The sequence below is a fragment of the Haliotis rubra genome, unplaced genomic scaffold (assembly GCF_003918875.1).
Source record: "Haliotis rubra isolate DU_JTF1 unplaced genomic scaffold, ASM391887v1 Scf337, whole genome shotgun sequence".
Classification (NCBI taxonomy): Eukaryota; Metazoa; Mollusca; class Gastropoda; order Lepetellida; family Haliotidae; genus Haliotis; species Haliotis rubra.
In genome coordinates, this window is record NW_025767010.1 from 210,511 (window position 1) to 225,101 (window position 14,591).

A 14,591-nucleotide genomic window follows, 5' to 3' on the forward strand; every position below is an offset into this window, starting at 1 on the left:
AAAAAGCTTCATGAAACCATTTCTATGCCGAAACCAGACGCTGATCATAAGGTCCGACAACAACTATGATTCTCATATCAAATACTTCACAATCGAATAAGCATTTCATTGCAACGTCTCTTCGGGAGGGTAGACATTTATTGTCTGGTGGATTACATTTTAACCAATCATTTAGTAATTATTTTAATCAAATAACGCAGCTTCGATGCCAAATTTCAGGTCAGGATTTGACAGTTTACATCCTGTGAATAAATATAGAGAAAAATAATTGTCGCAGGAGATGTTTATTGCTCCAAAATTATTCAATCAAACAAATATTGTCGCACGAGTTGATTTTTTACCAAAACAAGTTTAGCCTTATTAATGAAGTATGCGGTTTTGCAGATGTAGCAGAAGGTATCAGTGGGTTTTTTTCATATTTTCTATTAATATTTACAACAGCAGATCCACATGGGTACAATATGTGCAGCCCATTTCTGGTGTCCCTCGCCTTGATATTGCTGGAATATTGCTAAAATTGGTGTAAAACCCAAATCACTCACTCCAACATTATTAAACCAGCTGTGTTTTTTTCATATCGCGTCTCACGATCTGAGATGCTCCCTGTACCCTGTTGCATAACTCCCACCTGCCATCACTCAGGAATCACATGTTATTTGATTGATATCATAGACCTCAAGGCACAAGTTATCACTTAGTGAGGTGAGGTGAAATTGGGTTTTACGTCGTGCTTGAGAATATTTCGCTTATGACGACGTGCATGCGTGTGTATGTGTATGTGCGGCTGCTTGTACTAGCCCAGACTGAAGCTAGTTTTATAGTGCTAGCCCACTGAGATACCATGCCGCAGTGAAGCATGAATACCCCACTCAGACACATTATACTGACTCCGAGCCGACCAGTCTTTGTTGTACCCATTAAAGCCGAGCGCCAGGCAGGGACCAACAAGTACCATATTTTAACGTCTTTTGGTATGACGCGGTTGGGGATCGAACCCGCGACCTTCCGCTCTAACCACTACACCACGAAGGCGGTTAGTTATCACTTATTACATATGAGTAGCCATTGTCGTGACATCTGTGATCAGACGAGGAAAGTGTATTGAACTGACATCTACTGGCAATATATGCCCTCGAGATATTGACACCGAGCTAACGATGTTTATACGGGTATTATGTAGCAAAGTTCCTGATGGTTAATGAGTGAAACACCTACAAGCGTAACAATCACAATGCTGACAAAGTGTATTTGCTAAAATATAATTGGGTGTCATGTCATTGTCACGAGGGCGGGAACATGCATCACGCAACTTTGTAATTAAAGCAAGATTTGTTTGTAAGAGAAAGTTTATGAAGACACAACACATTAATAAGAAATACGGGAACAATAGCATTCGATTATACAAACGACAAAACCCATTTCTCAATGGTAAGAAATCATTACTAGAATCTATTGTACTGATATTGTATTGCGTCTATTGTACGATACCGACATCCTCGGCTCTCACAAAATATATCTTTCCAGATGCATAGATGAAGGATCATGATAGAATGCCCTTGCCTTAACCTAGCTGCCAAATGGTTGCCTTATCACTGGGTTTACAGATAGTACTTATTATGAAGAGCCAAGTCGTGTCTTCAGTAACCCAAGCCGACGCTTCTGCTTGGCGAGCATGTCTTTACTATAATTCATACAGTTAAACACACTAAATATAAAGAAATCAGGTTATTTTATAAGTTAGTAATGGCATTTGTGTCTGGTTTCAGGAAACAACATGCATATCTAGATGAATAAACGGAACAGACTAACGTCCGGTAGATTTTCTGAATAGAGAAATGGAACAGACTGAATAAGGTGGTGAGTTTCATAGATACTTCAATGCGATATTTACTTCTTTATGAGGGTGAGGTGAAATGAGGTTTAACGGTGCGTTGTGGAACGTTGAGCTTATAGAGAATATTTTGCTCATATGACGACGTGCATGCGTAACTGTGTATGTGTCTCTGCGGCATGCTTTGTCTTAGCCCTGACTTAAAGCTGGATTTATAGTGCTAGCACATCCAGATACCATGCCGCAGTGAAGCATGGATACCCCACTCAGACACAGTATGCTGACCCGAGGCAACATTTCTTGATCTAATGCCTAGCGTCAGGCAGAGTAACAACAAGTACCATTTTGTACTGTATTCATGTTTGATGCGGCTGGACATGAAATCCACATCTCTCGCTCTCCACGCTGACTTTCCGTCCACTAAAACACTGGTTTGGCCTTCAATACGCTACATTTACAAAGTAACAACCTTGGTGGAAGGCGATAAAGAGATAGACTTCATGCAGGTATACGGTACCATGCCAATTGACGGGAGCAGAGTCGACCAGCCACTCGATCTTGACGTCAGTCTGGAGGTTGGCGTCGTACAGCCCCACCATGTCGATCTTATTGTCTGAAATATGAAACATGGTCTGAGGACACTTCACTCACGGATCACGGCTAAAACAGATCGCGCAAACAGTCAAACACAAAGTGTCATTTGTGCTAACAGTGTCGAGAAGCATTAAATAGGAAAAAGGCTGTGATGTTGCCTTAAAAATATAAGAGTAAAGTAGATTTAAGTTATTAAATGGACATATTAAAACACGCTACCAAATGAAATCCATTAACTAATTGCATACTGAGGTTGCTCGGCCGCTTTTAGTCGGCAAGATTCGCGTGTATATTTCCGGGGCATTCATGACCCAGCAATGATGTACTTGGGAGGCCAATAAAATCGGATAAGGCTTGCAGATTTCAATTTAAAAAAAGTAAATAGTCTACGCACATACACACATGCATACATACACACATAACTCAGAGATACACACGCACATGCACAGGCACACACACATACACTAATGCATGTGCGTATCCATGCATGTACACACACACACACACACACACACACACACACACACACACACACACACATACACACACACATACATACATACATACATACATACATACATACATACATACATACATACATACATACATACATACATACATACATACATACATACATTCGACACGCAAGAAGGTCATTTAAGTTATGTCCGGCTACATTAGACAAACGGTATGGAAGTCATATTCGCAAAACCACTTACTCTGAAGCCTGTCTACGCGGTACAGTGAAATCATGTCCCCCTTATCGTTGAACCTGAAATGCCCCCTGACCCCCAGGAACTCGACTCTCCTCGTGTTGTCCAGCAGCAGCATACCCATGTCGTCATCGGAGTAGTCAAAGTCTTCCAGTCCTTTGCTGCTACCTGAAGAACACCGTAGCAGATGTCGTTGGCATGTGGTGTCATTGCGAGTAGGAATAGTCGTCCTTGTTAACATTGTTTGAGTGGCATTTTAGAAGTTGAGACATGCAATATAGACAAACTTTATGGATAACAACTTCTTTATTTCGTGAGTGCGACATTTCGATACAGATTCTTGTACCGTTGTAGGAATTCCTGCTAGACAACGGTACAAGAATCTGTATCGAAACGTCGCACACACGAAATACAGAAGTTGTTATCCATAAAGTTTGTTCTATATTTTGTTAACAATATAAAGAAGGTGGATTGAAATAGGACATTTGTTTCTGTTTTAAAAATATTTACCACTTCTACATATTTAATTCACCATGGCAACTCAAAGGAACAGTCATCACTCAGTCTGGAAGATAGTGAGATCTTATTTAGTTTGGGCATCAGATTTGTGTATTCTCAAATAAGCAGTTAACGGGAAAACACGAACAACGACAGCAGTTTTCAGTGTAATTTTACAATTTTGTAATCTTGTTTTAAATTATAGTTAAACATCATGGCAATGTGAGCGAATTATCATTTTGCAGCTGTTGGAGGGGCGACGTAAATATGAAGTCAATGAAAGTGGGCGAAATCTTCTCATTTTGCTTGTTTGCTTTTAGCTAGTTTAAAAGGGAGTACTAGGCAGATACCGTGTACATGTGCAGTGGCTTTACTCACCGCAAACGGGATCGGGTAGTCAGACTCGCTGACCTGGTTGACATATGTCATCGTATCCCAGTTGCGTAGATTGGTGCTCATGCTGATGATCACTGGATTGTCTGGTCCAGACTCGATTATTTACACCGCCGCCATATAGCTGGAATATTGCTGAGTGCGGCGTAAAGCTAAACTCTTGAGATCCGTAAGAGTACCATACCGTGTAATTGCTATACGCACCGTTATGTTTGAGATCTTGACCTGGTTGACATATGTCATCGTATCCCAGTTGCGTAGATTGATGCTCATGCTGTTGATCACTAGATTGTCTGGTCCAGACTCGATTATTCACAAACCGCCGCCATAAAGCTGGAATATTGCTGAGTGCTGCGTAAAACTAAACTCTCTCACTCACTCCATGAGAGTACCATACCGTTTAGTTGCTATACACACCGTTATTCTTGAGATCCGTGAGAGTACCATACCGTGTAGTTGATATACACACCGTTATTCTTGAGATCCGTGAGAGTGCGATACCGTGTAGTTGCTATACACACCGTTATTCTTGAGATCCGTGAGAGTGCCATTCAGTGCCAGGCATATCGCCCAGATCGTATCGTAGGTCATGGGACCATAGCGGAGACCGGGCATGTCGGGGGTCGTTCTGGAAGCATACTGGTCCAGGAACTCCTTAGGGGTGAGACCAGACAACGCCTTCTCACCCCGGGGGTTCTGGTAGATCCTGTCAACAGCCCAATACCCCTCGACAGCTTCAGCCAACTGTTCCACCGTGCAATCAATCAACGGGTTGTCCACCTTCCACCATTCTGTCTCGTACCACCCGTTGACCACCCACACGACCTTGGGGCCATACAGTCCCACCTTGTACGCCTGAGTATAATGTAAAAGGTGGATTGTGAATGTATTCAACGAGGAACCAGAAGGTTCACATGAGAATCACGATTATCAGTTTGTATTATAAAGGTTATAATACAACAAAGAGGGTAAACATTTTCGTGTTAAATGTAACTGTATCATATCTACATCCAAATGCACCATCACATATTACTGTGTCGGTATCTGTATGGTAAAACAAATCTATTTCCCAAACGTTTTTCTTTACTTATAATCATCGGAAAACTGGATTTTATCGATCACTTGATTGTCTAGTTTGTTTACAGGCCTCCGTCGCATGGTAACAATACCAATAAGAAAACAACAATACCATTTTTAGACAAACACCTGGTGCCGTCACTGACTTTCGGTGATCCATTCATATAATTTCCCAACTAGTTTATCCTGTATGCCAAACGGAATGTGCTTTAGAATAGCCCTGACTAGGTATTCTTTACCACTGACGTTCTATATATACTACAAATGTTGTAACATGCAATCGTACCACCAAGTCTCTTATTGGAAAGATTACAAGGCTACGCTCGCTTTGCGCAACTAAACCCAGGATAATATTCTAACTACTGACCAAAACAACAATATTGTGTGTTTATTTATATCACGCATCATATATTTACCTTTCCCAGAAAGGCGTTACATCATGAAAGGGGTAAGCATAATTATTTGTTTTTAGAAACATTTGTTAAAGTCACAAAAACATTAACGTGCAGTTGTACTCACATGACAAAATACTTGCTGGGCCATATCTGCATAAAAACTGCCAACAATTATTCGGACGTCATTTGTCTGAAATAAGCAAAGATATGGAATTCTAGGCGTGGAAGTCGTGTTTGGGAGGTATTACATGCCTGCATGTGTGTTACTGTAAGCTTATTGTACGTGTATTGGAAAAGGAAATGAAAACATAGTCGATATACCACGACTCGCTTGATTTGTAATGAACAATTCTGGACCATTTGAAGTGGTAAACACGAAACTGCATATTTCCATTGGGGACACATAACGAGTACATTGTTGCGTATCTTGCTGAACTGTGATAGCTGAAAGGTGGAAATTTATGGATGTCAATTTCTTGGAAGGAACATGACGTTTGGGACTATATTCATACGCCTCATCTGTGACATTCCATCGTACACATGATTTGCCTATTATGAGGAACACAAAGTTTCGTTGTATATTCTCACGTCATCAGGTGATAATGAATGAGTAAGTATATCCCCCGAAATGTCGTGTTCTCTATAATAAAGAAGTTGACGTCAATAAATTTTTACCATTTTCATCATTTCCGTTCAAAAGGACTTTGTGATTTATGGATGAAACTCTAGGAGTTAAGTTAACTCGAGATGGAGTGCCGTGGAGAAGGCAAGACAATTATTTCTACCTTGAGATTCTCCACCTGTATTTGGGGAGTGCTGCTGATGATCTCAGACCTAACGATGGTGATGTTGGCCGCCTTCATGCGTTTGATCAGGTCAGCAATTGGCTGGATGGGAAGAATAACAATAAGTTAACACTCGATAAAGTACATGAGAGCTGACAAGAGGAATTTCGTTCCTGACATTATCGTCCGGGTAGTCATGTTTTTAGTAATGATTCCCAAACAAACTAGGAGTTTCACATAATAAACAATGTCACCCAAAACAAGGTCCTGTCATCTATCACAACATCAGGAAAAACATCTGACAGTGAATTGGGTATCTGTTACTAATAGGTGCGGTGCAGCCAAGTAGTTATAGCGTTGACTGACATAGGTACTATTTGTGAAGGCCAGTCCTTGTGTTTCATCGTTATATTGACGGAATGCTGCGAAAAAGTTACATCTACCAAAAACAAGTTCGTGGATTTAAAATAAGGGGAATCTAAGTAAACAGTTCATTACTTGCCAATCTGGCAGAAAAAAATATATGCACCCATAGTTGAAATACACGGTTGAATACGGGTTGAAGTTGTGTTTGGGACCTTAAGACTATAGCGTTTCGTGAATTGTTTTCCGTAGGAACGATTTTATAACATTTGTAATTTCTTGGTAAAATTAAGTTTTCAAGTGTATAGTTTACCCGTTAGCTAAGGTATGAAATAAGTTCTTTTTTTTGTTGGGTGACATCTTATAGCGGCAAATTACCACTGTCAGAGTTGACAGCTAACAATGGAGGATCCGGTATCACAACATTCTAGACAGCTAAATCCTGCTGCAGATTGTGTATGTTTGGCATTTAAATTCCGACACTGGACACAAAACAGAACTAGTTCATATATTTTAAAACATAAAACTATCTGTGCAAATCTTTCAGTTTTGAAACTCACCGCCGAGAACAGCTCATACGATTGGTGAATTGTTGCAATACTCGACCAACCGAACTGCTTGAAAATGTCGACAATGGCAGGATTGACATCTACATCCGGGGTATTTGCACGGAAAAAACGTGGAAAGCGAGTCTTGTCTGATAGAGCCGGTGACACCGATATATAGGACATCTGGAAAGATGAAAATATTGGGAAACTGACTGAAGTTGCACAAGAAATCTAAATTTATAGACTATCTTATAACATTATATAACATGTATTTATATTGATATAAAGCATTTGAAACACTGTTCTGAAAACCAGAGATATGTTTGTTCATAAATAAATAGTGTTCTATTCTTGTAACTCGTACACTTGATGTTCATTACCAATGTAAGTTTATTTAAGCAACCGTTTCAAGTGTTTGCTAACAACTGTTTGATGTAGCTTTAACAAGTGAAGGTCTTTACGGACTTTGATATTCCAGTTCAATGAAAGCCGACCACAATGGCATCAAAAGAGTACAGAGAGGACTGCATACACTATACGCCATCTGTTGACCCAGTTAACAAGCTTGACCATTCGGTCCATTAACGTAAGATGTAGTAAGGAGATTCATTGTAGTATGATGTTGACAAGAAACGACTGGTATCAAGTAATTTCATGTGAATGAGTACCATAACTTTCTGGATGGGCGTAACCAGGTCATAGTATGGCATAACATAGCACATGATGTTGCCGAGCAATTATTGTTATCAAGTAAGTTAATCTGAATGCCTACTATATATTTCTGGATGGGCGTAACCAGGTCATAGTAGGGCATAACATAGCACATGATGTTGCCGAGCAATTATTGTTATCAAGTAAGTTAATCTGAATGCCTGCTATATATTTCTGGACGGGCGTAACCAAGTTAATCTGAATGCCCACTATATATTTCTGGATGGACTTAACCAGGTCATAGTATGGCATAACATAGCACATGATGTTGCCGAGCAATTATTGTTATCAAGTAAGTTAATCTGAATGCCTACTATATATTTCTGGATGGACTTAACCAGGTCATAGTATGGCATAACATAGCACATGATAATAACATAGCACACGATGTTGGCAGGCAATGACTTGTATCAAGTAAATTCATCTGGATGACTACCATAAATTTCTGGATGGGCGTAACCAGGTCAAAATGTGGAATAACATAGCACATGATGTTGACAAACAATGAACTGGTATCATGTAAGTTAATCTGAACGCCTACTATACATTTCTGGACGGACTTAACCAGGCCATAGTATGGCATAAAATAGCACATGATGTTAACAAGCAAGAACTGATATTATTATGAAGTAAATTAATCTCAGTGTCTACTATAATTTTCTAGATGAGCTGAACTAGGCAGTGGAAACCCTGATTTAATACTCTGTCAACTATAATGTGTCTACTGTGACATGTGTCTACTATAAAATGTTACTACTGTGACATGTGACTACTATAACATGTGTCTACTGTGACATGTGTCTACTATAAAATGTGTCTACTATGCAACGTGACTACTATAACATGTGTCTAATGTGACATGTGACTAGTATAACGTGTGTCTACTATGCAAGGTGACTACTATAACATGTGTCTACTGTGACATGTGACTACTATCACATGTGTCTACTGTGACATGTGACTACTATAACATGTGTCTACTGTGACATGTGAATACTGTGACGTGTGACTACTGTGACATATGTCTACTATAACATGACCCTACTATAACATGTGTCTACTGTGACATGTGACTACTATAACATGTGACTACTGTTACATGTGACTACTGTGACATGTGACTACTGTGACATGTGACTACCCTACCTGCACCATGTTCCACAGGTGTGAGGCTTGTGCCGTTGCCTGACTCACAATGGAGCATGCGGCTCCTATGATCATCACCTTGGTGGGCGGGGAGATGAGGTTCTTGTACATGATGTCCACGCCGATACCAGGGTCGCACTGACCACAGCAAAAATAGTCGGTCACTTCACAGGACTTACCACCCATAATGATATCAAGCAATTCAATTATAAACCTACAATATATTAATTACAATGTACTTAATTAAGTAGAAACCATAAATAGCTGACAACAGGTACAACAGTTCTGTAAAGGATACACAATAAAAAAAATGATATTTCTATAAAACATAAGTTGTGCCAGAATAATTATCTGAACATATTTTATCCGCACGTCTTGTTGTCAGACTTTTAATTCATCATATCTGCCTGACGTTTTTTGGTTAATCTATATTATGTTCCCTTGACGAAAGTTAATAATATATTGCCTCTCCTCACTTTTCAGGAAGTTAAGGATGTATTCTGAGACGTAATTTCCACAGAACGTAATAATAATCATGTTTTGGGTTTTATATTCTGAGGAAGCTATCAAATTTCTTTGGATAATTATAATTATCTTTAGTCTGGCCTTATGTGAAGATATAAAGGATAGTGCATTTCTTATGCTCGTGATATCAATTGATCTAAAAATATTTCAGCGAAGGCACAAGGGCCTGGTCTGCATGTTACATAAAATATTAGGTCCAGATCTGTGAATTGCATTACTATACACTACATTTCTGCAGTTGTTGTTTATTAACTGCGTGAATTCCTAATTACGGATGTGCACATATTTAACCAACTCTCTTGAAGATGAATTACCGCCTCATAAGTCGATACAAGAATATCATCGGCCTGGCAGGTCCATTATATAATCTCATTATACTGTAATATACGACTCGTAATGATTGGTTGTTTGTTTTTAAGGTATTTTTCTTGTTTTGTGTGTGTTTATTTCTTCTTATTCTATTTTTCGCGGATCACGTGCACGACTAACATGTCCTCAAGAAAGAAATTGATTTGAGAAATGAGGTGTTGCACAAACACTGATATTCTTGTGCAGAAACATATATTCTCCCCAAAAAAGAAACGCATCATGAAAATAGCAGTTTCATGTAGCAATGAATTAAAACGTGATTCATTTTACAAAAGGTTTTGCTCTGTTTATGAGTCCTATGGTGTTTATGTTTTGAAACATCACAACAAAACGCACCATCCGTAAAATACCCGTATTTAATAGCATGATTTTCAATTTCGGCGTGTAGTGTCACAGAATACACAATTCACGTGCAAAGCACGTGAAAGTTGGGGATCAGATAGTCTCAATGATGGGTATAAAAGGTTGATCGCTGTTTGTCGGTTATTCACTGTATTTGGAATATTGTTGACGAACGCAAAATGCCACGTCTAAGTGAAGCCAACCGTCATATCGCCATTGGTTTGCTTGAAGCTGGCCAGTCTCAATGTGCAGTTGCCCGACGCATGAATGTTCACCAAAGCACCATTTCACGGCACCGGGAGAGATATCGCCGGCAGAATGCGGTAGCAGATGCCCCTCGTAGTGGGCGACCTCGAGCGACCACTGCGGCGCAGGATTGCTACATCCGGGTACATCACCTGCGTCATCGAACAGCTACGGCGACCAGGCTGCCGTTCCACTAACCGATCTTATCTAAGATCAATATTAGCAAGTTACGCCAAGTTTACAATCGTCTTAGCTAAAAGTTACACCCGTTCCACTAACCGACCTTAGGCCGATCGTAGCCGGTCCCGATCTTACGATCCGATCCAAGCTTAGATCGAGACTCTTTCGTGCGAGAGATACAGGAATGCGAGGCACGAGTTATCTTCCTTTGCATAGTCTAGCAAATGATAGAAAGTAGTTTACGAAGTGAGTTTAGATTTACGCCGCACTCAGCAATAGTCCAGCTATATGGCGGCGGTCTGTAAATAATCTAGCTAAGATGCATAGCGTTCACTAACATGAGCGTTCATGTTAGTGAACGCTATGTATCTTAGCTATAAATAATCGAGTCTGGACCAGACAATCCAATGATCAACAGCATAAGCATCGATCCGCGCAAATGGGAACCGAAGACATGTGTCAACCAAGTCAGCGAGCCTGACCACCCGATCCCGTTAGTGGCCTCTTACGACAAGCATGGGTTATTGAAGTTCAATATTCTAACCCGGGCCTTCATGGGTATTTTTCCAACCAAGTGTAAACGTGGAGAAAAAACCTAGAGCAAAATATTAGGGTAGTGAGCACCTTGGTTTCAGGTGCAAGTGCGTGTGAACGCTGGGTATCAAGCATAATATAATAATAATAAATGCATATTTATAGTGCGCCTATTCCACATCCTTGGGCATGCTCAAAGCGCTATGTACAGATAATTTACTCGAGAATATTTACAGCCGAGATTATAAGTAATATACAGAGAACAGGTTTTAAGTCTGGACCTTAAAAATGTCAATTGTGTCAGAGCTTTTAATATGTGCCTTAACCTTGTCAATCAGAATAAACAAGGCGTGACGAGGCTATAACGTATGTAGAATCTGTCAGTGGTCTTGAATAACACGCGGCCTGCCTTTAGAATCCCCCACCAAATATGCGCAGTGAAATCAAACATATTTGTATCTTTTTGTTCACTTCAGGGCTGTCCCTATTCTTAACCATGACGTTGCAATACTGTTGTACAAATGTGTTATACCGACACGCTCGGTTGTGTTCCCATGACGACAGTGGTCAGACTGGCCTGACATTTGTAAGGCTTCAGTGCAGTGTTTGTTTACATCACAGAAATATACAAATTCATTTCATGGGGGATTTTAGGGGACGCTCACGGTGAAATGCTCGCTCTTACTTTGCACACAGAATAGGAAAGCTACCATTTTGGTTTCTCTACGATTGATTTTAGCTATCCTAAGTTGGTCATGAGCAACTTAGACTTTGAATCTTAACTTTACGATTGACTTGGGTAAGATTGGTTAGTGGAACGGTATGCCGATCGTAACGTCACGCTAAGATTGGGATTTTAGGGGTTTACGATTCGCGTAGGGCTAAGATCGGTTAGTGGAACGGCACCCAGTACCGCTCGACAAATACCCGGATTGAGAAGGCTTTCTGCACAGACCGTCAGGAACAGGTTGAGTGAGGCTGGTTTACGTGCCAGAAGACCTTATTTTGGCCCTGTGTTTCGACGACAACATCGTCGACATCGAGTTCAATGGTGCACGTACCAACGTTCAGGCCTGGAACCTACCGAATTGGTGTAGAATCTAGTTCAGTGATGAATCACGATTCTATTGGAACGACGCGGTGGAAGAATGCGGGTGTACAGTCGTCGACGTGAACGTTTCTCCGACGCTTGCGTTCCCCAGGTGGACAGATTCGGCCGGTGAAGTGTTATGATGTGGTGAGCGATCACCTGCCGTAGGAGAAGTGATTTGGTGATGAACCAGGGCAACCTGACAGCTCAACGGTACTGTGACGAAATCCTACGCCCACACCTCCTTCCAATCATTGATCGCCAGAGGGAGTTGTTTCAACAGGACAATGCCAGGCCCCACACAGCACGTCACACTAGAGATTTCCTCCAGAGCCACAACATCAATGTGCTCCCCTGGCCCTCCAGATCACCGGACTTAAACCCGATCGAACAGCTGTGGGATGCCCTGGACAGACGGGTGCGACGCCGTAACCCTCAGCCCCAGACACTTCAGCAACTCGCACAGGCACTACAGGCAGAGTGGGCTGCGATTTGGCAACACGAGATTCTGAGACATTCGTTCGATGCCGAGGCGATGCCGTGCAGTTCTGGATGCCCACGGTGGTCACACGAGGTATTGACTTCAGCGCCACCACACGTCGCCATGTGACACTCAAACTGACTTTCCTCGAGTCGGTGCCAAAGACGGATAAGTATTCATTCCCAGTGTGCAATTTCGCTATATTTCATTGACTCATAAAGCCTACAAGATGTTTCAAAATAAACATAAAAATACAGTTGAAATTCCTATATGCGTTTCTTTTTCGGGAGAGTATATTATCGATAATGATCATGAAAATGAAAAAAGACAGATGCGTAGGGGAACATGCAGTCCTTTCGCCTGAAACAAGTGAGTGAGTTTAGTTTTACGCCACACTCAGCAATGTTCTAGCTTTATAGCGGCGGTCTGTAAATAATCAGACAATCCAGTGATCAACAGCATGAGCATCGATCTACACAATTGGGATACGATGACATGTGTCAACCAAGTCAGCGAGCCTGACCACCCGATCCCGTTAGTCACCTCTTACGACAAGCGCATTGTTTGCTGAAGATCAGTTCTATTCCGGATCTTCACGAGTAACGCCTGAAACAAAGACAAATGAGGACGCTCGTTTTGTACCTGTTCATGTCAACCGATGTAAGATAGATGGAGACAGGGAGGTGCTCCAAAGATATAAACTTACCAACACGCTAGTTTTGTTAGAACTAGATGGCACAGCAATGTGACTCGCCATGACTCTCTATGCTGTTGTTGGGTCCCCTGGTCGCACCAGGATCCTCTGAATTCAACTATTACTTCACATTATTTTGTTCTTGGTTTGATAATATTGATTATGTTGCAATACACAGTTCAGGTGTTTATTTATTCAATGACTATCAGGAATATGTATTTATTAGAACGTATCCTATTAAGCGCATCGATGCGTTTTGGACATTTCCGTACATACCATCGCTCGCTGGAGGAGCGGAGGGTATAAACAGTAATGATTTGTGAGTGAGTGAGTTTAGTTTTACGCCGCTTTCACATATTCAAGCAATATCAAGTCGGGTAAACACCAGAAATGGGCTTCACACATTGTACATATGTGAGGAGTCGAACCCGGGTCTTCGGCGTAACGAGCGAACGCTTCAACCACAAGGCTACACTTTCGTCCCAATGAGTTGCAATGATCACATATCAGGCATACAGTGTTTAGGTGAAGAGATATCAGTTATAAACGATTACTGCAAAAGAATAACGCGAAAATTAGCAAACACTTTCCCATGTTACCTAGAGTAGTCATTTCGTTCTCAAAAATAGTTGCGATACCAAGAATCAATATATATTCCTCGTTCCTGTTCAACGAATACACCCAAACAATGTCCGGGATGGACATGTTACGTACATAACGACATTAGGCTTGTACAGTTCCTCCCCAATCCCTTCCACGATGACGCAAGTTTTGGCTTGCAAAATATTTCTCTTTCCTGTTTTGTTTTGATTTGTGAGTTAGTGAGTGTGAAGATGTCTCATGATGTAACATCGTTATTGATTCATTTTGTTAATATAAAATTCCTTTGTCAGATAAACATCTCTTCATCTAATATTTATCCGTCGATTAATGCTGCTTAAACTAACGAAAATATCATCCTTTTATAATCAATAGCACGGCATTCACCACCAACAACTTATACAATTAAACAATATATGAACTTGTGCTCTGGGCTCCAAGGACCTAGAACTCTACTTGATTTAGTATTGATGACT

General features: G+C 40.8%; 1 protein-coding gene across 1 annotated transcript in view; it reads right to left on the bottom strand.

Moving 5' to 3' along the window:
* LOC124284469 (gamma-aminobutyric acid type B receptor subunit 1-like) overlaps positions 1 to 14,591 on the bottom strand; it is a 35,453-nt gene that overhangs the window by 17,231 nt on the left and 3,631 nt on the right. Inside the window, exons 2-8 of the mRNA XM_046720551.1 lie at positions 9,055 to 9,192; positions 7,210 to 7,380; positions 6,287 to 6,388; positions 5,626 to 5,691; positions 4,551 to 4,884; positions 3,145 to 3,306; positions 2,349 to 2,444 (exon numbers count right to left, since the gene is read on the bottom strand). Coding sequence (XP_046576507.1) covers positions 2,349 to 2,444; positions 3,145 to 3,306; positions 4,551 to 4,884; positions 5,626 to 5,691; positions 6,287 to 6,388; positions 7,210 to 7,380; positions 9,055 to 9,192 — 1,069 coding nt within the window. The remainder of the gene's footprint in view (positions 1 to 2,348; positions 2,445 to 3,144; positions 3,307 to 4,550; positions 4,885 to 5,625; positions 5,692 to 6,286; positions 6,389 to 7,209; positions 7,381 to 9,054; positions 9,193 to 14,591) is intronic.